Below are 26,610 nucleotides of genomic sequence, written 5' to 3' on the forward strand. Positions count from 1 at the left end.
GAAGTGGAAGTTTATTTTTTTAATGTTATTTTGAGGGAATATTTGTTTTTCTGAAGCTTAAGATACCAGCAAAAACGTCCATCTGCAAGTCACACTATTCTCTATACAAAAGCAGCTGCAGTGAGTTTCCTCACCCAGGTCCCCAGAGCTGTCAGATGGGGAGGCCATCCTGCACATTACTGATCTACTGTTTCCCTAACCAACACCATTGCTCGGCTCTCACCTCATCTAAAGCCATTATGAATTGATGCATGGACAATACTCTGTAGCTGACACCAATAAATCAAGTTATTTTGCTGTTGCATTTCCCCCACAGCCACAGGGCTAGGCGTTCCCTCCAGATATGTGTTTTGGTGCATTTACCGTAACAATATTAAGGTAGCACTTGTTGGAAATGAAGGGCTTTGCCACAAACAGAAAAGCTGTTCTCGACTTTCCTGCCTTAAGTTTTTGTTCAAATGAAAATAAAACCAACACTGCTGTGAATGACAAGGATGCAGCTGGGACGTGCTTGAGGCCAACCACCACTTCTGCACCAACCTGGTGGAGCAACTATTTTCAGACCATCACAAGTCACCAAAGCTGAACAGACCCCATCACTTTGTCTGGAGGCACCAACTTTACTTCTCTCAGAAACGTCTTGTGCTTGCTCATGGCAGCACCACAAGGAGCCCTCAGACTCCTGTTTTATCATACATAACTGATCTTCCTTAAGTGAGTCAGGCTGAGGCACAGCACTGTCCAGAGGTCTTCTGCTATTAAAGGAGGTGGGGAGAGTAGGAGACAGGGACCCCACATCAATTTGTCTTCACTTAGGATCTTTTTCAAGCAACTTCTCCACCTTCTTCTTGCACAAGCCTGCAAGAAATTTAGATAATTCCCATTGGAACCAAAGCTATGCACGTGTACTCAATGCCAACCTAAGAGCAGAATTCAAATCCGTCTGCAGAATTCCCAGAGCACTGAAAGCCATCAATGCAGAAAATAAGTTTAACTTAACCTGAAAAAAAGGTTTAAATATTTATACTCCTAATATGTCCTCATCACTTCGCTCTTCGGTACCATTTATAGCTGAATTATTTTTGTCCACTGAAAGTCATCCCTTTGAACTAGGGCATTCACTGTTTAAGAAATACAATTAAATTTCCGTGTTAGTTAGTGGATGTTAGTTAACTATCAGGCAGGAAATTATCTACATTAAAAATACCATCAATACCATCAGCCCTGCTTTCCACTTGGATTTGACCTCTACCACAACTGTGACAATGATGCAGATGTTATTTGTATGGTTATTGCATACAAATATATACGTATCTATATATTGGATCAAATATTAAGCAGTTGCTATTTGTCTGACACGCACTACACCAAGCCACACGCCTTCTGGTTTTGTATCAAGCAGGACAGTGACTGCCTGTAACAGTATGGTGATCAGTGGGCACCTGCCTTTTGCCAATTCACATTCCCTTTCCACATTCAAATCCTGCTGAGCTGCAGCAAACTCAATAGACCAGTTGTTACCTTTGCTACCTTTTGGGTTTGTTTGCCACACGTGTGCTCGTGTGCCAGGGTTTTATGGGACCAAATGTTCTACACCACATCGTAGCTCCTCCTGTCAAGTACTGGTATTGGTAATTAAACAACTCACATCAGTTACAAGCAGAAATTTTAATAATAATAATAACAACAACAACAACAGACGGAGCCCACAAGCACCAGCTTCTAGGAAATCACTATCGGGAGCACTATCAAGGTTCATGCTCTCTGGCTAATGAAGTACTTGAGGTGGTGGCAAGGAGCTGCGCCCATATACAGCGCTTGCCAAGGCTTCCTGTGTTTTGCACCCTGATGTGTCACCCAGGAAAGTCATTTCAACTCTGAAATGACACCCAGATATTCTGACTTCACCCATTCTTTGCTCCAGATGAAGGAATGAGCCACCAAAAACCCCTGTGCAATGTTTCCACAGAAGTACCGAACTCTGGCTCCTGCCATTGAGGCAGATCATCAGGAGAGAGCCAACTAGCAAAATACAACAGTGTTTTCCTCCACTGTCTGCCAATACCCAAGAGACACTTTCAGAAGTCATGGACTGGCTCTTTTCAAGTCCTTTTCTTCAAAGCATATAAAAATAGTAAGAAGTAACAGCAAAGCACAATAAAATGAGGGGTGCCTCATCCAGCTTCTGAGCTCTGGCAGCTCTGGTGATAGGACACAGTGTCCAGGACAGTTGTAAGCCAGATGATGCTGAAAACGTTGTTTGTTCTGGGACATCTCATGGCTTCTTCGCCTTGCACACTCCTGGCTGCATGAGGCATTTCTGCCTTATCCATTAAATCAACCAGCGTTTGAGGTCCACCAGTACCTGGCACACCAATGACATCAAACAAAATCACAGCAACAACAATAAAATTCAAGCAGCTTCAAAAATCTTCATGGCACTTACAGACTCTGGACTGTCCTGCCAACCAAGTGATGGGGAACCAAGTCCTGCCAAGGTAGTGATGGGGAAGGCTGAGCTCTGGTGCCAGGGACCCCAGACACCTGTCATGCCTATAATACCAGCTGTTGCCAGTATGGAGGATGGCACAGGCACTATTTCAAAAATCCCACTCCTGGATAGCACCTGGGGCTTCCTCACAACCCTCTGCCAAGCATGTGGCACTGCAAGCTCCAAGAGGCACCTCGCTTGCTTTCCTGAAACGCTGCTGTGGAATAGGCCCAGATGGCTCTGATGAGCCCAGAGGTGCTCACACCATCTCCAAATAGCTGGCTTTATTAACTTTAACCTGCATCCATGGGCTGCTGAAGGTGCTACATCCTGTTTAGATTTGTAGGGATAAAATTAAGCTTCTCCTTTGATAGGGAGTAATTTTTGCTCAGTGCCACAACGCTTGTTTGGGCAGGCTTTCTATTCACCTGGGGCAAGCACGCTCTTCAAGCTTAATTAGATCACATCCCTAGCTAAAAAACTTAATAGTCAATTGAAACTTCATGCCAACCTATGGTCTGCTCTGCATGTCCCTCATGCCTTTTGTAATGGAAGTCCAAGGGTGGGAGAGCAGCGTGGGGTGGGGAGAAGGTTTAATTTTAGCCAAAAGGAAGAACAGAGTCAGCACGCTGCCTAGCTAAAGAAACAAAAATAAAACAAAAATCCACTCTGTTTCATGACATGAGCTGACTAGTATATGCATGACCCATAAGGCAGAGCAGCGCTGAATGTCAAGAAGTGTTCACAAAACTAGAGGTACAGCCATGGACAACACAAGCCAAGAGTGCTGTGCTATGCAACGTGGGGACACAGCCTGCACAAGGCCTTGGAGCTGCCAACAAGGCACTCTTGACAAAACTAAGGCTTATCCTGCAGAGGGGAAGTCATCACATACAGAAGCAAGGATCTTTTTTAAGCACAGAAGAGGTTAGTATATTTAACATCTTAATTAGCTCATGCATGACAAAGCTACAGTGCTGCAGAAGAAGTTCCTATATTTAAAATGTTCCAAAATAAAATGAATATACAGAGACTGGATTTTAGCCTTTTAGCTATTTCCTTATTTAAGGTTTAGTTTTCAGAATAAGTTAAATATAAAATAGCAAGAACATATACAAGCTGTAAACAAGAACAAACCTTTCAACTTGTCTTTATCCAATTAACTGAAGAAACTCATTCATGTTCCCTGGAACACAGCACCTTCCAACAAGCCACACTTCGCCCTCTCTCCAGTCATATGTTTCTTCCTGGGTTTCAAAGCCTTCCCTCTGGTGTCAAAGGAGTTTCTAAATCCCCTTTATGAATTATACAGCAAGAGATGCCTGAAACAGGTGCTCAACCAAGGGCAATCCCATTGAAGCCATCCAAGGAAAACCCTCCTTGGTTTTCTGCCATCTCACTAACCTAGGGAGCTCTAAGGACAGCTCTGGCAATTTACAGGTAGGACTTCCCTGGACCTTAAATAATGCAACTTCGAAAAAAAGATAAACTTTCCAAGTTTTTTGCTGTCCAGAATTTCAAGCTAAACATCAAATCAGCAAAACACCCCAAAGGGGTTACTTCTTTCATCAGTGAATACTTGTAATTTTCAAGTGTCTTGAAACAGGAAAATTTACCTATGGATTAAAAAAAAAAAAAAAAAAAATTCAACAAACTTTTCAGCATTTTCTGTACTTGCTGCATGTGATCTTGAGGAGAGGTTTTGGCACTGGACAGTTTTCTCCTAACACCACCACCATTTCTGTAGAACACAGCACGGGTCCCTGCATTGTTTGCTTTGCACCGCAGACTTCCACACCGCACGTCCCTGCTCTCCAACCACCGCCACCCGTCATGCTTCAGTTGCCTCTCCCTGGCTATTTACTTAGGGCTGGGTAAGGCCAGGAATTCCTTCGTGTAACAAAATGTACAAACGTGCTTTTATGCGGGGCATTTCGACGCTGGAGAGTGCTCTCAAGGAGTTTCCCTTTTCTGTCCTGAGAAGCTGGCTTTACTCAGAAGTTTAGGGAGCAGCACAAGTTTCTTCCTGGCAGAAGTCGAGGAAAGGGGTTCAACATTTATTCCATCCACCTAAGGAAACAAGAGCTTAAAAGAGTGCAGAATGCAGAACATAAGACATGATACGGCTTAACAGGTAAGAAAACAGCCAGGTGCTTTGTATCTGGTAAGGAATGCACCCCTCAACAATAAGCTAACAAAGATTCTCACCATCTAACACTGGAAGACACCATCTGCAGGCACAAAGAAGATTCACTTCTACTGGTCTAAGAAAAATAGTCACCACCTCCTTGTGCCCTCTGTAGCAAAGAGTGACCCAGCTGGCCCAAATTCACATCATGGCAGTTAATAAAACCATGATATGAAATTAATCAGTACCAAAAAAATAGTACTTCTTCTGCTGACCCATCACCAATTAAGATAAAATTCTCTGCCATTCCATTCTTGCCTCTTCTCCCCACTGCTCTCATTACACACAGGGATGTTTACTTCAACATCCACTGTAAAATAAATCTAGTGCTAACCACACCCAGAAGTAACATCAGTAGCTATTTACCAAGTGTTTTTTAACGCATGCTAAGATTTGGAGAGTCACTTTCATATTAAGATAAGAGAGGATGTGAAAGATCTGTCTTTGATGCTCAGTTCTCAACTGAAGGAGAGTTAATGCTGACCATTTCAAGAGACAACCTCTTCCAAACACGGGCATCTTCTCTGCAACCACCAGCAGCAGCTTTCAGCAAGATCTCTGGGGCCCATTAGTGAGTTCTTTACAGCATTAATCACAACAAAAAGCTTATCCTATGTATTGCCTCTAACTGTTCCATAGACAACTGGTCAGAGATGACAGAGCCAGATGCCTCTTGCAAAGCAGTTGAGTTTTCCAACCCTTGCTTACTCCTGTAAGGGCAGGGGTTTCTTTAATACTGGACAAAGGCAGCACCTGGCTGTTTTAAACACCCACACTATGAGCAGGTATAGCCAGGGTTCACTGCTTGTGACCCAAAGTGAAGATCATCTGAAGAATGTCCAACCAGGAATGCTCATTTTCAGTCCCACCTCTACCATTCGTACCCCAAGCACAGAAATCAGAGCAACTTTTTCCTTCTTAAAATATGTACAGGCAAGCACTACTTGCAGTTGACAATGTTCAGGAGGGTACTAAACTCATGCAGAACCACAAAACCTGTCTCCTTAGAAAATATTCCTCCCATTCCTGCAGCAGAGAGCAAGCAAAAGAGGAAAACAGTCTAATAATATTTAATTACTTTTTTTTTCTTTATATGAAATTTGCACAAAAGGTATGCCTTTTAAAATCTCAACATTCAAGTGCTGGAACAAAGGACATATTTTCTCCTCTGTATCACCTTACACCAAATCAACACAGAAACCTTAGCTGCACTCACAATCCAAAGAGAAGGGATTAGCAAAAGCACCCTGTGATTTTATTGCTTCAATCACTGCAGAACATGGAGTGCATTTGGCCAAGAGAGGCAAACCCAAAGCAGCAAAGTGCTCTCCTGCTCACTGCTATTCCCCTTTGGTTTTGTTTAAGTCAGCACTGAGAATGCAAATTAAGCTTCCAACTCTCAACTCCTATAATCGCACGAGATACGCGGCACTGACTCCAGAAGTTTATATATTTTCTCTTTAAAACATGAATGGGAAAGTGTACACAAACACCCTTCTTTCCTCATCCCTTCCTTCACTTATGAAGGGCTGTTTGTTTTTTTATTTGACCTTATGAAAGGTTGGGGAAGCTATTCCAGCAATACTCTGATAAAGGTAGCTCACGCTTCCTTAGGGATATAGAAAAGGGAAGGAGGAAAAAAAAAACAAACCACCAAACATCCCAACCAGCAACAAAGCTGCTAGATGTATTATTTAATAACTTTTGGGCAGAACAGCAAATTTTATCAACAAATTAACCCAGTCTACAGTTCACCCAGAGCTCTCCTAACTAGAAAATATAGAGTACACGGATGTAGAAGCACTAAGCACTGCAGAATTTCAGTGCTCCATAGTCAAACCAGGCTAAAAATGCCTCAGATGGGGGCTTTTTGTGTTTTAATTTATGGATCTTCAGGACCATTTCTAAAATAGTCCATGTGGCTGCTAACTCTAGGGAACAGTCGCTCTTGCTGCTTATAGGGATTTGGAATGAAGAGGGGGCTTTTCTGCAGGCACTGGAAATTTATTTCAGGACTCTTTTTTAAAGGCACGCATGCAGAACCAAACCAAATGAATGGTTGGTGGCAGACTTTGTTAAGCTGTAATTCTTTTCATTCATAGGCTGTGATTTTAAAGGGCTACTCAGCTACTCACTGGGGGAGGATCAGCACAGCTGAGGTCACCGGCACACCAACTGCTATCTCCACACCCAAACACTGGGAGACCCTGGCTAGATCCTGATCCTGGCCTCTGGGCACACAATTATTCCTAGGACCCAGTAATAAGCCTGGGAGAGAAGCAAGAAGATTTTTAATGGGCAAGCACAGGAGAGAAGTTGGGTAAAAACATCAGAGTAAGGCAAGCACACATATTTTAACATCATCCAGCCCAGCATCATGCGAGATGGCCATGGCAATCCCACGATCAACAAACTCTTTTGCAGTTCAATCCAAAGCATCAAAATAAGCCTATTTCTGTCTCCCCTGTATCTGCTGTCTGCTAACAATTTCTACGCGTACCACATTCCTATAATCATAACTTTGAGGTGGGGGAAGATCATCCTCCCCCATGTACACATCAAGTCGAACAGATAGAATCCCTCACCTTCCTCCTGACTCTGCCCATCCGCACAACTCTGAGTCTGTAAGGATATTAACCAAAAATGGTCACTTATCCAGGCAGACTGACCTGGGAAGGTTTAGGACTTCTGGGTAAGGGGGACGGAGACACAGACTTTAATAATTGATAAAAGCACAAACAAACCTGATAAACAGCTAAAAAAAAAAGTTGGTATTTATCATGTAACTTGTCTTAGGAACTACTGTAAAAAGGCACATCACTGACCTGATAAGATCTTCCAAACCAGTGGAGTTTATGTATACATAGGCACAGGGGAAATGGTTTATTTGGGCTTTTAGGTTCTTCCTGTAGGATGCAGTGTTTATAAAGGGTATTTCTAGAACTTCCTGACTGCATTTGTGAGATCACACTCTCTGTGCACCTCCAGTTCCCTCTCCACACCAGCCTGCCCCTCCCTCCTATCAATACCCCTTAAATTTTTCCATTTTATTTATTGTTTCTAACCAATCTGGTTAACTCTACATTTCACTTCCTTCAGATAACAAGCGGAAGCTCATCTCCAGCACTGCTTAGTAATTTTCCAGCCATTCAATACACTCATGAAGTATTACTACACCAAAATGCCAAATACTTGCACAGAAAAGAAAGAAGGAAATTTTTCTCTTAAGCAGCTCTAATGGCTTAATTGTACTGCAGCCTTTTATTCTTGCTTTTAAACACAGAACACAAGCTCTGCACTCTGTTTTCCTCCTAGTCCAGCTAAACACCAGGTGCCTTTTTAAAAACACAAGGTCATTCAAGCAATTCAAGTATCAGAATTACTGTTTTATAAAACTCTATACCATTTCCTAACCCTTTTCATGTTTACAGCCACCAAACTGCATACATACAGTAATAACATGTAAAGCAATGATGGGTTGCAACCAGCTTAACACCTCCCATGCCAAATTTCAGTCACAGATGAATTATGCTGGCAGCATTATAAACCTCTAGTGATAAAGTTTTTGCTGTAATTTCACCAGTATTTAAAATAAAAAAGCACACCACTGAAGCATCAGTGGCTTTTCTGTAATTTATAAACACACACACTTTAAATACATGGAGCATAACAAGCTCTTGAAATACAGAGATTTACTCTGAGGTCTAACAGGGCCTCCTGTACGCCGGCCCTCCATTGCCACCAAGGCAAGCAGGGCTTTTAATACAATGTAAAATATGAAAATAAAGATTTTAAAAAGAAATCAGCACTAAGGAATCAGGCACCTTGGGTTTTAGAAATACGATCATGTAAGGTGGCGGTGGTGTTGAAATTGTGGAGAAAACTGGAGAAGGCAGGTCTAGGTTTGGCTCCCACTTTCAGCAATGTGCTCTCCCTTGCAGCTCTTCCACAGCCAACCTGGCAGCAGAGGAGGGTGAATTTCTCAGCTTGTCAACTTCATCAAGAGCCACTGCATGGGACATCAGGCAAAATTAGGCATTCATCATCCCACTGAACCACTGGACTTCTGACCTCAAACCCTCACCTACACAGTATGGATGAATGATGGAGAGGTGCAAAGATCCAAGCATCACAGTTATCGCACAAATAAATGAAACAAAAGTGAGTAATTGAACAAAAACTAAGCTACACATCTAAAAACCTCCAAGCATGCTTTAAATTAACCCAGGTAATACATTCAGATCTCTACATAATTTTTAAGAACGAGACAGTTTGTAAATAACTGCAAGCCCAGAGCCAGATGCCCGCAGCAGCAGCCGACTGTACTCGCCAGGTCTGCTGATGCCTTCCAGCAGCTCTTTTATGGCATCCCTTGGATCACTGGAAAACAAAAGAAGCAGCTCTCCAGTATTAAAACCTGGACACTTTTCCCCTTCACAGCACTCAAGGTTTTACAAAGATGGATGCGGTGACGAGCCGCCCAGAACGCCGATCGCTACCAAGGCATGATCCCAGCTATTCACCCGCCCCTCGCCTCGTTCTGTCCCAACTTGAGGCAAGGCACACGCTTCCCTCTATGCTGCAACTTGAATCATTAGTTAGTAACCTTCTCTCAGCTCCAGGGCATACCTTTCCACTCATAAAACCAGGTAAACAGCCAGCATGCCTTCCAAGCACTTGGAAGCCCAGGTGGGAGTGTTTGGACATGTCAGCAAAGAAATGCAGTGAGCAGAGGTAAGCTGAGCTCCCTGCTTTTAGCCAGGGGGCTGAACATGATGGGTATCTTTTTGGGCAGCATCCCCCTCAAAACAGGGACCTGCTCAAGGTGCTATGGGTTAGGGGAGTCATTACAGCTGCAGAAAAGCAAGTGCTGCCAATATTTAAAAGGGAGGAAACCAGATATACACAAGGCTGTGGGAGACCCTTCTTTCACCTCATGTCTGTCCCCCAGAAAAATGCTTTCCACCACCAGTATGGGAATTAATAAATAAATAAAAAGCATGAACAGTCTAGAGACTCGAACAAAAAAAGTAAATTACACAGGTGTGCTTTCGCTCAGATACTAATTGCTGCTAGTGGCATCAACTAATCCTAAACATGGACTTAATTCCTACAAAACCACATCATTTAAGAAATGTTGTTTTTCTCTAGGTGAGGGGAGGACCAGGAAGGAGCTGGTAAGCAAACTGCGGTGCTGCAAAAGGCTCCAGTGTTTAGGGAAGAAGCTTTGTTGAAACTGACTGCTGTACAAATGCCTTCAGTGTATTTCAAATACTGCAGTGGAAACTAATCTTGCTCTCAACTACTCAAACAGGCAAGCAATGCTCTACATTTTAACATACAGGAGGGAAGCTGCCACTTTTAGCTAGAAAGAAAAGAAGTAATGGGACTATCCAAACAGGATGTATGTATAATGCAGTTAAAAAAACCAACAACCTAAGTGTTTCCAGACCTCCTCTGGACTTGAGTGCATGTGCAGAACATGCTCCTGTCCTTGCACAGCAGCACAGGTCCTTACAAGCTGGGAGATGTGTTTCCCATACGCAGGATCAAAAGACGCTATCAGGTTTTACAACACATCTCCCAGCACCATCACTGCCAGCCTGGCAAAGAGCAGCAGCAGAGGTGGAACAGTGACCAACTCAACCTTTCTACTTAAAAACAGGGGGAAATGGTTACTCTCAACAGGAGACAAACACTTTTGCTCCTAAGGAGAGATGTACACAGGTAACGAGCCCTGATGTTACTTTCGAAAGCCCATTTATTCTTTGGGTAGTTCACTGAAGATGTTATTTCTGGCTTGCATTTTGCCTCATTTCTGTAGTACCTCAGACAAAAAGCTCTACCTAGCAAGGAACGAGCTCCATCACCACCGCAGTCTTCAGGTCATGAAACGCTTTTCTCCTTGCCAGGCACTGCTGTCCAAGTCCAAGCACTTCGGGCAACTCTGCAATCCCACTTTTGAACACACCACAGATGGGGAAATCAACTTCTGTTGTTAGAAAGTCCCGTAAACCCTCCTCCCCACGCCTGCCAGTAAGAAGTTTCCTTCCTAGCTGGAATAGCCATCAGCAATACTCAGCTGATAGATTCAAGATCTCTCCTCTGATTATATACATAGGAGTTGAGAACAAAGAAGGGGGGGGGGAGGGGGGGAACACAAACAAACACCCAAAACATAGTCCTTGAAGTGCAAGCTGCAAGCAAAGAAAGTCAAAGAATAAAGTTATTCAAAGACTGTAAGAACAAGCAGGCTGGAGACAAAAACAGTAATTTGGGTTAAATCTCACTGTAGACCTACTGCAACAGGTAGAACCTGCTGGCTGTTGGCAGAAAGGTCTCCAACAGCCTTGAAAGCAGACTTTGTAATAGTGCTTTTGATAAAACACCTTACTTTAAGGTGAAGCATCTACATCTACTGCATGGGGTAGACAGTGTTTTGCTACATTGGGTTCATGGTGATCACCTTCCCCTGATGTGAGGAGAACATGAGTTGTGGTGACAGCGGAATTCCTGCTTCCAGACAAGTGTGACACATGAAGGAATAGATATAAAACAGGCAAGAGGCAAAAGAATACCCTCAAGAGTGTGGGGGAAAGGAAATGCAGACAGAAAAGGAGATGGAGTGAAGACAGCCTCCTGGACTTTGAGGCGATGTCCACCTGCCCATGCAACATTTGTCTGACATCAAGGGGGAGCAGAAAAATGAGCTTGGGAGCATTTGCGGGTACCAAGACTGATGGTGATAAACCTCCCCAAACTGCTGTGCTGCTGGGCAGAAGTGCAGTATTAGGGCATTGCTTTGCTACTCTTACTGCATCAGCAGGGCTTGCCCCTCACCCCAGCTCCATCCTGCAGCCCTGTGCCCTCCATTCATCCAGCAGTGGGGGCCAGCAGATGGTTCTCCTTGCCTTGCAAGGAACCAAATCCTGAGAAACCACATGGGCACACCCAGCCTTTACCCCCAAGAGCTGATGCAAAACCCAAGGTGAGGGTCAGACGCAGAGAGAAGGCGGCCAGCACAGCCCAGCTGCATTTCTCTGCAGCTTGAGAGAGTCAGGTTTACAGTACTGAGCAAGCACCAGAAAAATAAATGATTAAAGGAAATTTGACAAGGAAAGGGGGTGGACGTGGGTAGAGAAACGGGAAGGAAGGAAAACTCAGAAGATCTTGGCAGAAAACCAATAGGTTAAGAAAAGAAACAAAGAAAAAAAAAAGAAACAAACAAACAAAAAAAAGAAAAAAAAAAGAAAAAAAAAGAAATCATTGGAAACCATCAGCTGAGTTTACCCATGGCCAAAGTGGAAAGAAATGGCCAGTGCAAGCAAGATGCTGGGAGATGCTGCCGTGCTCTGCTTGCTGCCAGGCTTGGAGCAGACCTCTCTTTCCAGTGCTGGGATTTATGTGACAACAGCTTCTTGCTTGCATTTGGTAGTCTACAGAAATGGGGACCTGCTGCAGTTCCTATCTCCTGTCAATCAACTCCACAGTCTATTTGTGCCTTTTTTTAGTCAACTGACCTTTTCTATTTTACTTCTTTTTGAAATTCTACACTGCTTTAGAAGCCTAAGTCCTCCAAAAATCAAATGCTCCACTTAGCAAAAAGGGCATATATCAAAAACACAGTCTACAGAACTGTACTTTTAGTTTCACTGATCTTTGTGCCCTCTCCACCCCTGCACAGCTCTTGAAAGAAAGATCACCTCGTGCTGTTAAAAGGGGGGAAAAAAAAGGAAAAACAAAAAAGCCACATTTTTCAATGAATTTGCTGTAGTGAGCAGTTCCTATATCCATTCTGCTGGAAGGAAGGAAATTGAATTTATCGGTTCCTCAAGCATGCCAGAGCATGTAAGAAAGAAAAAGGAGGGATTGAAACCAATAGTTAAGTTGTGTCTTACTCCTCAGCTCCTATTTTCCAGCCTGGTCCAGAAGAAGGAGGACAACTACCATCATCTCCCTGCAATTTGGTGGCCAACAGGAAACAATTTTGTGGTTTAAATCCAGCTAACAGCAAACCAAGCCCATGTTAAGAGTGAGCTTTGCCACACAACGTACTTTTGTTTGCAGCCTCAGGATTTAATTAAACAGGTAGATAAAACCTACCTTTTAACCCACGCTCCAGGGTGTGCCTCAGTGAGATAAAAAACAGGCTGCAAAACCAGGTCAAAGATGATTCCATTGCTGGTGCAGCATCTGTGCCGCACTCAAACACTGTCCCACCACCACTGCCCCACCACACTCTTCAAGGAGGGGAGCTGCACCAAAAAACCTCACTTTCTGGCCCAAAGGCAGGTTGGTTTGGTTTCCCCTTTTCAGTGCAGAATCCGGGTTATCCATGGGCTGCATGGGGCCATAGCCTGGCCTAATCTGCTGAGAAATTAAAAATCTAGCTCCCTTCCACTTGTGGCAACCCTCTTCCCACAGGTTTCCCTTCCAGCTGTCTGACCAAACACCCTCTCCATACATCTTCCACCTACAACTTCTATCAAGGCATTTCCAAAACAGAAGTAGAAAGAGTAGAAAGGGTAAATCCCGTCTTTCTTTTGCCCTCTTCTTCATCTGACAGATCTATTATTCCCTTATAAACAACAACTTCTCCCAGAGACCGAACAAAGCAGCTACTTACATGTCATATTTTAAACAGGCATGTTTTCAGGCCAAGAAATAAACAGTTATATTTTGGCAATCCTTCATTTCCTGTCCTATTTGTGAGCGATAATGTCATAACACACATTGTGTCCCATGCCTTCCTCCCTGGCTGAAACTTGTAGCAAAATAATTTAGCTGAATGAGCTGCCTTTGATATCTACAGAAAAATCATCAGAATGGGGCAAAAATGTAGTGAAAATGAAGGGGGGGAAACATTTTTTTCAGCACAAAGGGCAAACTGCAATATTGGTAGACTCAGTATTTAGAGCAAACATCGCTGGTGTCTGCTCAGCGGTGGAGGGAAGTGAGATTTTGGGACCAGCAAAAGAACCAGCAAGAGCAAGCTAAGTCTAATTTTCTTTCCCTAGACTGGAAAAATGCATCGGAGTGATCTCACGCTGGATTTTGCTGTCCCGGACACCACCACAGCAACCCTACACATATCCCACTTAACCCAGCTCGTTAAAAACCTCCGGGGGACAGGTCCCACTTGCAAACACTTGGCAGGAGCGCTCCCAGCTCGCTGGAATAAACCAAGCATGCATTGGAGCGGCGGGGACACTCCCGGGACACAGCTCAGCCCGGGCATCGCGGCTCCATCCCAAGCAGCACAAGGCTGCGGACCAGCACTTCCTCGTTCTCTGACCTTTTCCATTTAATTACTTCCTGTGACTTTCTTGGAACCATGCATCGGAACGAGCAGGCGGCAGCCTCCGGGCATATCCAAATCACTTTAAGGGTTCAGCTCCACTCTCCTCCTCACCCGCGGAAAAGCCACGGGCAGCCCATCCGGGATGGTTTCGGAGAGGGTCCCCCACAGCCGCCCATCTTCTGGGTGCAAGCAGCGCTGCCCGAAATCCCCTCACCGCTTACGCCCAGCACGGCGGCTTCGAGCCTCTGATTTATTACCTGGCATCCCCATTCTCCCCCCACCCTGCAACGTGCGAGGCAGCACGGGCTGGGTGAGGGGGAAGGAGGGAAGCAGAAATAAAGGCTGAGATGCAGAAAGAGGCGCTGGCTTGGCAATGACAAATTGACCTCTAAGTATCGATCTCAAATGCTGCAGTTCTGAAGGGACCGATGAGTTTCCAGCATCCTAAGCCCTATTTGTTTCCCTCCTCGGTTTTATAAACTATCTCAAAGCTCAAAGTCTAATTGAGCTGTTCTCAAGAAGCTACTTTAAAAAAAAGGCAAAAAAAAAAAAAGGGGAGGGAGGAACTCCTTGTTATTTACTTGAAGAGGGTTATTTTAAAAGGCATCCTGACAGTGGTCCTTTTTTTTGTAATCTGGCTGTTAACATTTGCTCACAGTGCACTCAGTGAAACAAGAATAGCTATGCAAATGAAATCCAGATATCTAGGGCAAATAGCACGCTATACTACCATTGTTCTGACAGCTTGAGAAAACTTATCAGGAGAGCCTGTCCTTATTGCTTTTAACACCATATATATTGGAGAAAAAAAAAATCAAATCACTTCACCCACCACTGAAATGAAAAAACAACCCATGAGTCACCGGCTTCAGCAACGCTATCAATCAATGCAAGGCTGGAAGCGAGGAGCTTACAGAGGAAACCATGGCTTACCTAAAACGCCTCGCCGTGCCCTACAAAGCCAAGGCCTGCACTAAACTCTGACAAGCCCAACCACGGCCTCCAGAAGAGCCACTTGGGACGTGCACTGATGTAAGGACCACAAGGCATCACTGACCCTGAAAGTCAACACACCCAGATCCCAACAAAACAGCTCTCAGTGGCCTGGGAATGGGTTGGGTACCAGGCTCCCTGCGGTCACCAGCCTCCCCACCTCCGAGGGACCAAAGCATAGTGTTGCTGGGTTGACAGGCGACCCCAGGAGATGTGGCGTGACCCAATAGCTCCCACACAGATGAAAATCATCAGCTGAAGCCTCTGTCAGCATGGCAGTGCAGCAGCACGTGGAAGAAGAATTCACTCCAAAACAAACTGCAGCCTACAATTAAGGGAAAAAAAAACCCCCCCAGCTAACCATCAGAGCCAAGTGTTCGGTGTTTTACACCAACACTCACCTCTGCACTGAGCCCTGCAGGAAAACACATTTAGAGCAGTATCTTGCCTCAAGATAAAGGCTGGTGAGCACCAGATTTTTGTCCACTGAACTGGGTTACAGTTGGCCTCGTGTTCTCAAATGCAGAGACAAGGACCCACTTCTCTTCCTCTCATGCAATTTACAAAGTCAAAAAAAAAAACCAAACCAAATGAAGAACCAGAAGGTTTTTATTGGAAATGAGCTGGCTACGTTTTTCCAGCCTGTTAGGTCATGGTAATATGCATGTGAGAATCTCAACCACTTCTTTTTTGGTTTGTCTTTTTTTGCTTGTTTGTTTTGGGTATTTTTTTCTTGTTGCAAGAACCTTACCATCTTCAAAATAACCACAATTTCAGAAGCTACATATAAACACGTATTTATAGTCTCTTCATTAAGAGCTGCCAAAATAACAATTCCTCTCAACATGCACGTTGGGGGCAGAAGCCATTTCCTTCACCACTCATATTTCTCCAGTAAATCGCCCTAAAATAAGTTTACCATGATGAAGGTGTAAGCGTGGCACATACCACCAATTATGATTTTTTCGGACCTCAAAACCGAGCCAAAAAGTTGCACAGTTCTTAGGCTGCTTTATAAGCCCTGCAAGGAGTCGTTTTAAAGCACGGTACATCCTATGGCGCTTGGCACCAACCCAGTCCTGCACGCCAGTGAGTCATTCCTCTTGACTGTCAAAACCCCGAAGGAGATAGCCAGGAACAGCCCTTGGGCCAGCACGGCGTGAAAGAGCCCTTCCTGCCATTCCACTGCAATAGCTTTAGGTTTTATTTTGGGGAAGAAAGCATTAAAAAAGGGAAAAGGGCACCGCCAGGCATTTTGAAAGCCACGGTGCGGCCTCTCGGGGGGTTTCTTAGTGGGGAGGTGGCGGGAGGGCTGCGGAACGGGGGTGGGCGGCGGGGGGTGACGGTGAATGGGGAGGCCGCCGGTGACCGGGTTTATGAATGCGGCGTCATGTGACGACGGCGGTGGCCGCCCTCCTATTCACAAAACGGCGGCGGCCGGGGCGGGGATCCGCGACGTCGTGTGTACCCCCCCAGCTCCGCGTCCCGACCCCCCCCAGGCCCGGGGCTGCGGGGTGGGGGCGCACACCGCTCACCTCCCCCCTCGCAGCCGCTTCCGCCTCCGACCGCCCCCGCCGGGCGCCCCGAGCCCCTCGGCCGGGGCGGGGAGCGGCGGCGGCGCGGGGCTGCGCCCCCTCTCCGCGGTGCCCCGGGGCTCCGCACCCCGGCGGGGCCGCGCCGCCCTCCCGGGGGTTTTTATGAATGAAAGGGCCGTATGCAAATGAGCGCGGCCCGGGGGGAGCGCGAAATGGCGGATGCGCGGGCGGGCGGCGCGCACACGAACGCGCGTGTCCGCGTCCCTCTGTCCGCCCGCGGCCGGTGCGTCTGTCCGTCCGTGCACGGGGTGTGGGGGGTGAGCGACCCGCACCGGTTCCCGCCGGGGCAACAAAGGCTGCCCCCTCTACCGTCCCCCCCACCCGCCCGCCGCCCCCGGCCCCGCTCACTCGTCAGGGTAGGCTTCCTCGGTCATCTTCTCCCCGTCTAGGCTCATCCCTCGCCGCGGGCGGCCGGGCTGCGCCTCCGCATCTTCCCGAGCTTCACATGGCGAGGGAGGCCGCGCCGCGGCGGGCCGGGGCTGGCGGCCGCGCCGGGCCCGACGGCGCGGGAGCGCGGGCGGCGGCGGGGGGGGGAGAAGGGGGGACTACGGCCGCACTCGTCGCCGGGCGGCGGCGGCCAGGGGTGGAGGAGGAGGAGGAGGAGGAGAGGCGGCGGTCAGCGCGCCGCGGGGGCGCGGCGGGGCGCGGCGGCGGCGGCGGCGGCGCGGGGTCCGGGCCCGGGGGAGCGGCGCAGCGCCCGGGGGCAGGCGGCGGCGCCGGGCCAGCCCCATGGCCGCGATCACGCCATGGCGGGGCGCCGCGGGGGGCGGCGGAGCAGGGAGGGAGGGAGCGGGCAGCCCCGGCAGGAAGCGGCGGCGCTGCCGCGGCCGCCGGGAGCGGGCAGGGCAGCGCCGGACCCGGGCGGGAGGAGGGAGGGAGCCGCAGCGACGGCGGCGGGGAAGGAGGAGACGCGGCCGGCTGTGGCGCCGCCCCGGCCCGGCCCCCCGAGCCCCCGCGGCGCGGCGCAGCGCAGCGCCCGGGGTGCGGTCCCGCCGCGTTCGCCTCCGCCCGCCGGCGCCGCCCCCCGCGCCGCAGCCCCCGCGCCCCGCCCGCCACCCAGCGCTGCTCTCGGCCGGGCTGGAGCGGCGGGGCCCGCCCAGCTGCGGCCCGGCCCGGCTCGGCTCGGCTCGCCGGGTTCAGCCTCACCCGGTCCGGCTCAGCCCTGCGCAGCCGGACCTAGCAAGACCTGGCTCAGCCGTGCCGGGCCGCGCTCAAAGTCACATCGATTACGTTGGAAAAGACCTCTGAGATCATCGAGTCCAACCTATGACCGAACACCACGGTGTCAGTCAGACCCCGGCACTGAGTTCCACGTCTGGTCTTCCCTTAAACACCTCCAGGGACAGTGACTGCACCACCTCCCTGGGCAGCCTATTCCAATGTCTAATAACCAATTCTATGAAGAAATTCCACCTAATGTCTGACCTAAACCTCTCCTGGCACAGCTTAAGAGTGTATCCCCTTGTCCTGTCACTGGTTGACTTGGAGAAGAGGCCAACCCCAACCTGGCCACACCCTTCTTTCAGGTAGTTGTAGAGTGATAAGGTTACCCCTGAGCCTCCTTTTCTCAGGCTAAACAACCCCCACTCCCTCAGCCGCTCCTCATGAGATTTGTGCTCCAGACCCGTCATCAACTTTGTTGACCTTCTCTGGACATCTTGGCTCACCTCAACCTGACATCTCCCAGGGTGGCTGGGTTCAGCCCAGCCTGGCTCCGCTTGGTTGGGTTTGGCCCAGCCCAGGGCAGCCTGGCTCTGCGCAGCTCCTCATCGTGGCTGATAAGACCCCCAGGAAGCGTTTCCGTACTGTGGTGCTGTGTGCCCAGTGAGTGGTCTGGCAGATGGTCAGTAAAGAAGCCTGGGGAGCCAATGTTGCCCCCACAGCAGTGCATCCCGAGGTTCAGGTGCTGTTTTCTCACCACCCTTGTGTTCTTCCCACCCCACCTTGCCCTCTACAGGAGCTCAAATCGCCCCTTAGAGTCGCATTCAGAATTGCTGTGGGGTGCATGCTAGCTAGCATGCTTGTAACATCATACAACTTTTCTCGTAGGTCAGTTCAAATGTTTTTTGCTGCAATGAACAGTGTCATAACTGTAAACACTCTCCCAACTTGTGTTCCTAGCTACAGCATGAGATCTGCCCTCAGGACTTGCTTGGTCCACAGAGGAGGGGTAACAGGAGCCAACTATGGAAAAGAAAGTTTGGCTCATGAAGCTGAGGAACCAGCTGTGAGTTTTGGGTTTGCTTACTCCATCAGGTCCTCTGTGATCAGGCAATCCTGGGAGAAGAAATGTGTCTGTACCACCTAAGCACATCACCTTGCCCTCCAGCTTTTGCAGGCCGCTCCACTGCAGCATCCCTTTCCCACTGAAGGTAGGGAGATGTGCCATCTCTGCTCTCACTGCATAGGGATATTCAGTCTCAATATGGCTGCAGTTCCTAAGGGAGTCACATACTGATTTATCTTTCAAGTCTAGTCTATGGTATTTAGTCTTAAAGGGGCTTTCAGATTTTGGTGTGGAAATTGTGTTTCTGCTCCGCTGGGTTTCAGTTTCTAAGTGCTGTAAATTTTCTTTTCAGGAACAGAAATGGAATCCCGGAGAGAAATCTGTGGACTGCTAGTAATGAGATAGAGGCAAGAGCTGATGAAAGCTTTGAGGTCTTCTCCCCAGGGAGAAGCAGCATGGCCTTTGGAGGTGGTACCAGAATCTGCAGCTTTGTGGCACAATATTATAGTAATGCTCCAGTCACTGCTAGAGGTTCGGCCATAACACCAGATAATGTGTGAGAGTGCAAGCCTGCTGCCCTCCCCTTGGCAGACTGTGGGTGCTCTTTTGGGTGGCAATGCTGCCTGTCCCCCCACCCCCTTCCCACCCATTCCTTTGCAAATCACAGTTTGTCACCCCCTCGGCTGTGTTAATGCATCCCCCACTGAGGAGTGACACTGCTGGATCTGCTAAATGGTCCCAGCTAATAATACCCCCCAATACCTCTTTCTTTTGGAAAGTTATTCAAGGATCCAGCTTGCAGAATGGCATGATAAACATCTTGGAAAAGCTGAGCTGGCAGCAAAAGGAAGTGTCAGGGCAGGAGTAAGGGGTTGGGGACAAGGAAATGGTAGGAACGTCTTCAGCTGCTGTACAATAAAAGACCAGATGTAATGATTTGACATTTCCACCCATCCTATGTCTTTTTTTTTTCCCAAAGGATGCTGAGATTGCACAGACTTCTAACATGCTCAAAATTTTTCATGCCAAAAATTTCTGTGATTAGCAGGAACATTGATGCGCCTGAAGTGGGGAGTGTGGTATTTAGCAGTTGGTTACTACAGAAGCAGAATATGGGGAGAGTTATAGCCATGTGAAAAACCCAGGGCACAATCATGTAATTAAAAGGCCATTATAATGGTTATACCTCTGAGGAGGACTGGGTATTAATCACTGTCTGATTAATACTTGAGAGCTTGTCTGTGTGATCTGGATGTATTTTTATGTGTTTATGTTGTGTGTGCACATATTTACCCCGATGGCGAGAAGCAAATGTATCTGAGGCTTGGAAGCTGAAGTTTTACTTGATCTAGCTTCTTGAGTCATTTCCTGTGGATTTGCAAGATCTCTTATTTGATCTCTGCTTTCACTGTCCTGCCAGTTTGCAAGCTGCTAAGTGATTTATTCTCTTAATGATTTCTCTCACTCACTGCACAACCCTCTTACTATTACTTTCACCGAAGTATTGAATTTTAGTTTTCTAATATTCAGGTTACTGTGCCGGTTCTTGTAAGTAGCGTGTTTGAGCTGACTGACTTTTCTGAATGAAAAGGCTCTCTCTCAGAGGTGTGATTTCTGTTTGTGTGTTGTGTTGTTTGTATACAGAGCTTCTGCTCAGACACAGAATAGCGCTTCCCTGTGATGCAATCGTTACCTAGAATTAATTAGCCTTTGGTGGCAGAGCTTCAAGGCAGCAGCTCCTGCATACTAACGATTTGCCTGCTATGACTGTCCTGTGTTTTATATTCAAAAGAAACATTTATTTTGCAGAGTGATACTTCAGCTGTTGCAGAGAACCTTGAGTCGGCTTGGATTGGAATAAACTTCCCTGAGTGCTGTTACCCCTTTAGCTAGCACTTACTTAGGGTGAGAACCACTGGAATTTGAAGTGTCAAAGTTTAGGATGGCGTTTACTGCAGGCTTGCAATGTAGCCTTCTACCTTCACTTACTCTCACTTGTAAAACCTTTCAGCCTTGGAGCTGAAATCTTCCACACTGTTGATTTAGGAACCTAAATATGAATGTTGGTACCCTGTTGACTGTGCTCAATTCAATGATTTTTCCACTGACTCACTTGGTGACTTTGAATGAGTGAGGAGTGGAAGTCAGCAGTCCTGAATCATGCCATCCTCCAGACAATTACCCTCCCTCCCCAATAATTCTTTCAAGCAGCAATCATATTTTAAAAGCAGTGATTACATCCGTGTTTTGCCCCATCATAATTGCTCAGAATTTAAGAGCTACAGAAACAATTTGCAACATTTGCAGTCAGAGTAAAGTCTTTCAGGGCTGACACTTTCTGGGAGGTCACAAAGTTTGGAAACACTAAGTTTTTTTTCAGCAGGAGTGGGATTTCCACATGTGGTTTGGAGAATTGTTGGGATCCTTTTGGGCATCTGCAGGGCAAGAGGATGTGGAGAGCTCCTTGCAGTCTTCCCAGGATGTCCTTTTGGAAGCTGGTAAGACCAGAGCAGGCAAGCAGAAAGGACCCTTGCTGCCAAATGGTCTGACTATCCCACTTCTCCATTTTTTGGTTTTTGTAAACCTGTATTTTACTAGGACAGAAAGTGGCAACGTTTAGGTGATGTCGGTGCTGTTGCCTGTATGGCTTTCCTGGACACCATGGGATCGTCTTGGGCAACAGCAATGACTGTGCTGATGGCTGGGAAGGCACTGACCAGTGCATGCAGTCAGGCATGAGTCATTCCTGTGGGACAAATCTGGTGTCATTTGTAGCTGTGTTCATCAAACCTCATGCTCTCCTTCATCCTCTCCCAAAATAAAATCAAAGTTTATTGAAATGGGGAGATGACGAGGAAAAGCATTATTTTCAAAGCCCTTGCTTTCCTTTCAAAAACCTTGTTTGCTTTCCTACTGGGCACTGTTGCCCTCTTAATATTCAGCAGTAAGTGATTTATAGCCCCCCTGACATGGTGGTTTGGTGTTTCCTTTGTGTGCATAACTTCCTTTTGATATAAAGGGATGATAACAAACCTAGATTGTAGTCTCCCAAGCACATGACACATTGTCTTTGTGATGCAGATAGCAGGAAAATGCTCTAATCTTGCATTCAACACTTCAGCCTTCCCACTCCCAAATTCCACCCTGGTGAGAGGGTGGCATTAGCAGGTTTAGCGAGACAGCAGTGTTGATGGGGGCGATTCCTTCATACGTAGTGGTGAGGATGATGGTTTTGGGAGTCCCACTAGAGTCAAGTCCCTGGCATGGACTCAACAAGAGATGGGTCCACAACTGCTTCTTGAACTTTTTGCATACCTTTTTGTGCTGAATGCTTGGCAGGAAAAACTGCTACAAAACCTTCACTTACAGCATGCTGCCAGTTCTGCAGCAGTGCTTTGCTCCTGTGCGTTCCTGGCTCAGCATGCCCTGGCCCACCAAATTGAAAAATAAGTGTGCAGGAACTTTGCAAGTGTGACTGCAACCTCAGGATTAGTCCTAAATCCAGGCTACTTTTGGCATGAGGGAAGGGCTGCTCTTCTCTTGAGATGCCTTTCCACCCTTGAGAGGTTTCTGCATTTTTGATACAGCTGTTTCCAGGGCCTCATGGGAACTGAATGAACAGATGCCAAATAATCTGGTTTTACTTCAGGGAGCACAAAAGTGGATGGATCTCGGAAAAACACTGGAGCTGTGCATACCTTTTCCTCCCCTCCTTGGGGGTTATTTGAATTAGGTTTAAACCTTGAAGTGTATTTCAGAAAGCTGCCTTCTGATAGCCAAACTTCACTTGGGTGTTCCTCCCTTTCTCTCACAGCTATTGTGAGACCATCCCCTCTGAACACCCACGTCCCCTTTATTGCAGAGCTCTTTGATCAGCCTCAGCAGGTGACATGAACAGTTGACTGACTACTTTGGCAAAACCAGTTTTTGTGGCTTGACCTCCTTTTCTCACCTGGTGTCTTGCTGTGACTACAGGGTCCTATTCAGTGTCTGAGGGGTTATAATTGCAGGTTTACCCAGTCCAGACCTGGCTGTGGGAGAAACCCCCCCACAGGTATCAATCAGGAAAGGCTTCTGGAGTTAAATTAAGCTTTCGAAATATGGAAATGCTACATGGCTGGGTCGGATGTTTAATGGTGTATGGTACACAGGGGAAATGAGTTGTATGTACCCTGCCTGTATCCTCATTTACCCAGCCCTTTGCTTCAGCACTGCTTAGTGACACTGACCCACTCAGTCCTTTGCAGATGCTTGGCCATATTTAATTTCAAAGGGTGCCAGTCCACCCTCTTCCCCAGGCAGATATTTTCCCTTGTGTCAACATCCTCATAACAACTCCAGCTAGGCAAATATAGCACATGGCTTATGAGTGTCCTGGAAGGACTCAGAGGTGGAGAGTTAGAGCTAAAGAAGGTTCATGATTAACCCCATGCACCACTGAATAGCTTTGGGATAAGTCGCAGCACATGATGAAGAAACTGGGAGGAGAGTTTAATGGTACTGCAGAGAGCACCTCCTTAGACAGCCACCCTCCAAGATGTTCCCAAGGATTCCCATGGAAAATAATCCTATGCTCCTTTTATGTTCTGGTAATCACAGACACATTATGCTTCCCTGCCCAGTTCTAAGGAGAAAAGTAATGAGTCACTCCACACAAAAACCTTTGGGGACTGTACATATACTCCAGTATGGATTCCAGATCCATCTAGAAGGGAATGAAGACTCACAGGTCTGCTCTGTGTGTGGTCGTTAACAGAAGCTGTGGTAACAGAAGCTGCCATTTGCAGGTACTGGGTGCAAGGCCTTCCAGGTGCTCACTGCCAGCTGCATCCCCAGCAGTGTTTCCTGCCAGGCTTAACAAAGCCCAGAAAAGCAAGCCCAGGTTATGAGAGCTTCACACCTACAAGACCAAAAGCACAAGCTTGATCATGCTCACAGAACTCCCTTGTTTTAGACAGTAGACTCTCCAGTCTCTTAGGGGGAAAAAAAGGGCTGGTTATTGCTGGATGCGTGTTCTGACCTTAAAAGCTGAAAGTAAAAACAATCCAAGATATGGGGCATGCTAAAGTGGCAGCTGAAGGGCTTTTTTTGTTCCTTCTGCAGTTAATGCCATCGTGCTAAAATTGCAAGCGGGTGGGAGTCGGGGTTAATTTAAGGTTTAGTGTGACCAAGAAGAATTATTTAGAAAATAGCAAATGGATGACATTCTGAAAAATAAGCTTCACTTCCCTAACCAGGAGTACTTGGCTTAAGTTGCAGAGACTGTGAAGGAAACCTCCAGATCCATGGCAGGTAAACATTTGCCTTTGATTCTGTTTTTCTCTTCAAGTCTAGAAACCCCAGCATTTACACTTAAATGGATGTGCTGTAAGCTATGTTTAGGAAGAGAATTTCATCCCCTCCTGCACGTACTTTTACACATGATAATTATTTGGCTGCAGCTTTGCAAAGTATGGCTGGAGGGATGGTTTGAAAGGGAGGAGTTACATGGCACTGATGATAACTGCCTGATTCAGCCCCACTGAAGGCAGTGGCAGCAGGATCAGATGATCCAGAAGAGATATTTTGTTTTAAATAGCCATTATGGACCTTCAGTGACTTATGGTAAATTCCTGCCTCCTGATTTCATGCACTGGAGAACACACATGTATGCTGGAACCATGCATGTCTTCAGGGTCACGTGTTCAGTGTGGACATGAATCTCTGCATTTTGTAGCCATTTTTAAAAAATCTAATAGGGGAGTAGAGAGCTTATGAAGATGACGTTTTGGTGAATGGTAGTAGTTTTTTAATGCCATCGTTTTTGTCTTTATCAAACCTATCAGAGTCTGGGCTCTTCCTTTAATTTTTGTGTTCTGCTTCTTTTCTCCCGCCTGATCTGTTCCTTCCATACAGCAGGAGTTGTAGTCCAAAACTCACTGAGGGGTGAAAGAACTGCTCTATAACCACGTGGTCTGGATGCAATACCTTGCACATAACTGCTTTTCCTTGTGCCAAAGACATTGCCACACTACTGGTATTTAATTTGTTACTGCACAAAATGCTCTGAATAGCTCTGACATTGAAACACTTCCTATAAATTGGTTCCTGCTCAGCTCTAAAGAAATTTGGGTCTTCTCTTTGACGTTTTTTCAGTCTAAGAAAGTCACAAACGTGAAAGCTCTCCCACATGACTTGATCAAAATCCTGTGAGATGGCAGTCTGAATTTTGGCTTCTCTCTGGCTTGCAAAAAAAGCAGGACAAGTCTTTGTTTTCTTGAAAGAAACAGGCATAGCTGTCTTCTTTAAATCCTGAGAGGGTGGAAAGCAGAGGTGATTTCCACCTTCCTGTGGCAAGGTCAATTCTATCCCCTCTGCAGATGGACCTACCCTAGTAACAGGATGAGCAAGGCACCTTTTGAGAAAGGTCACCAGAGCCTGTTGCTCTGTGCTTTCTAAAGAATGCTAGCAGTGGTAAGGGCTTTGTGCCACTACCATTTAGCTGTCACCAAAATCACAGCCAGAGCTTTCTTTGATCATAACGTCTCCTATTGCAGGAAGCTGTGGAAGCTCTGCAGTAACTTTGCTTCACACAACTACCCCAAATGGGGCTTTGACCTTTTAACAATGGCATTTCATTATACAGTATTTTCTTATACTGATTTTTCAAGTATTGGGTTGGAGATAATCACTGAGAAACATGAGATCTTGAAAAAACAATTTAAAAATACAATAAATTATATATTGTGACTTTTGATTTAGTTAGATTATCTGTGTAATCATGTCTGATCTAATATACTAATTTTCATTTGTATCCTTCACAGTCATTTGTAGGGGTGGAGGAGAGTGTTGGTCTTCCATTACAGCAGACGGAACTACAGCCCAAGGAGATACCTGGGTGTCAGGAAGAAGACTTGAACTCAGGAGCATTTGGGAATCATTTAAGATAGGAAAACAACATCCACTCAGGTTTAATTCTCTGTGCTTGTTTATGTGTGTCTAGTTGCTTGGCTGTAAGTGGTGCATAAATCACCTGAGACCCTCCATTCCTCTGTAACTTACTATTGGAAAGGACAGAAATAAATTCTAATATATTTGTGAGACATACCAGAATTACTCTGAACTTAGAAGAATTTTGGAGCGAAGTTAAATGCTTCAAGCCTAAATAGCACACTGCTAATTCTCTTCTTATAGTTTATATCATCATGGGTTAAAATGAATTGCTGCTGTGAAGGTGCCCCATCAAACTGAACATGGTTGTAGTCGTTTGCCTTGTGTGGCCTGAGTAAAAGTGTTCCAGTGTGCATTTCCATCCTAGGAAAATCCTTTATGCCCTGATTTCCAAGTTCAAAAATAACTCTGCAGATGAAACACGTTTTTCACCCTTCAAAGTAGTGTTTTCACCTACAAATACTTGCTGCCTAAACAAGAGCCTTTCCTTTGCACTTGTGCCAACATGAAACTTGGATAAAGAACTAAACTTAGATTCTTAGTTATAATGCTCCCACTGACTTTTTTTGGTTTTGTTTTTTTTAATAATGACTGTAAGACATGTGCCGTCTCTCTTCTGAATTTTAACCTTTCTAATGAAGGTGTGTTTGAAGAAGTCACACCCTTCAGAAGATGTTTTGTGGTATCATATTTGTGCCTTTAGTGTTGAGGACCAGCTGCCTTTTCAATTTTAATGTACTTTTCAGGGTCTTACATCACAGAGGCCTAAATTAAAACACACTTACCATAAAGGGGTGCAGCACATGCATTCATCCTGGAAATTGCACTGCGACATGAAAGATATCCAAACACTACATGTAATTTTGAAGATGAGCAAGCCTTGGC

General features: G+C 46.4%; 1 protein-coding gene and 1 long non-coding RNA gene across 2 annotated transcripts in view; one reads left to right on the top strand and one right to left on the bottom strand.

Moving 5' to 3' along the window:
* Window positions 1-17,081, bottom strand: part of SPRED2 (sprouty related EVH1 domain containing 2) — a 59,931-nt gene extending 42,850 nt beyond the window's left edge. Inside the window, exon 1 of the mRNA XM_032103561.1 lies at window positions 16,917-17,081. Coding sequence (XP_031959452.1) covers window positions 16,917-16,963 — 47 coding nt within the window. The 5' untranslated portion in view covers window positions 16,964-17,081. The remainder of the gene's footprint in view (window positions 1-16,916) is intronic.
* On the top strand, window positions 16,634-25,877 carry LOC116441536. The gene is made up of 3 exons (XR_004239120.1): window positions 16,634-16,924; window positions 18,825-18,940; window positions 19,148-25,877. It is a non-coding gene; the product is annotated as an uncharacterized LOC116441536 (long non-coding RNA).
* The last annotated feature ends 733 nt before the right edge of the window (window positions 25,878-26,610 follow it).

This window comes from Corvus moneduloides, chromosome 3, assembly GCF_009650955.1.
Source record: "Corvus moneduloides isolate bCorMon1 chromosome 3, bCorMon1.pri, whole genome shotgun sequence".
Lineage (NCBI taxonomy): Eukaryota > Metazoa > Chordata > Aves > Passeriformes > Corvidae > Corvus > Corvus moneduloides.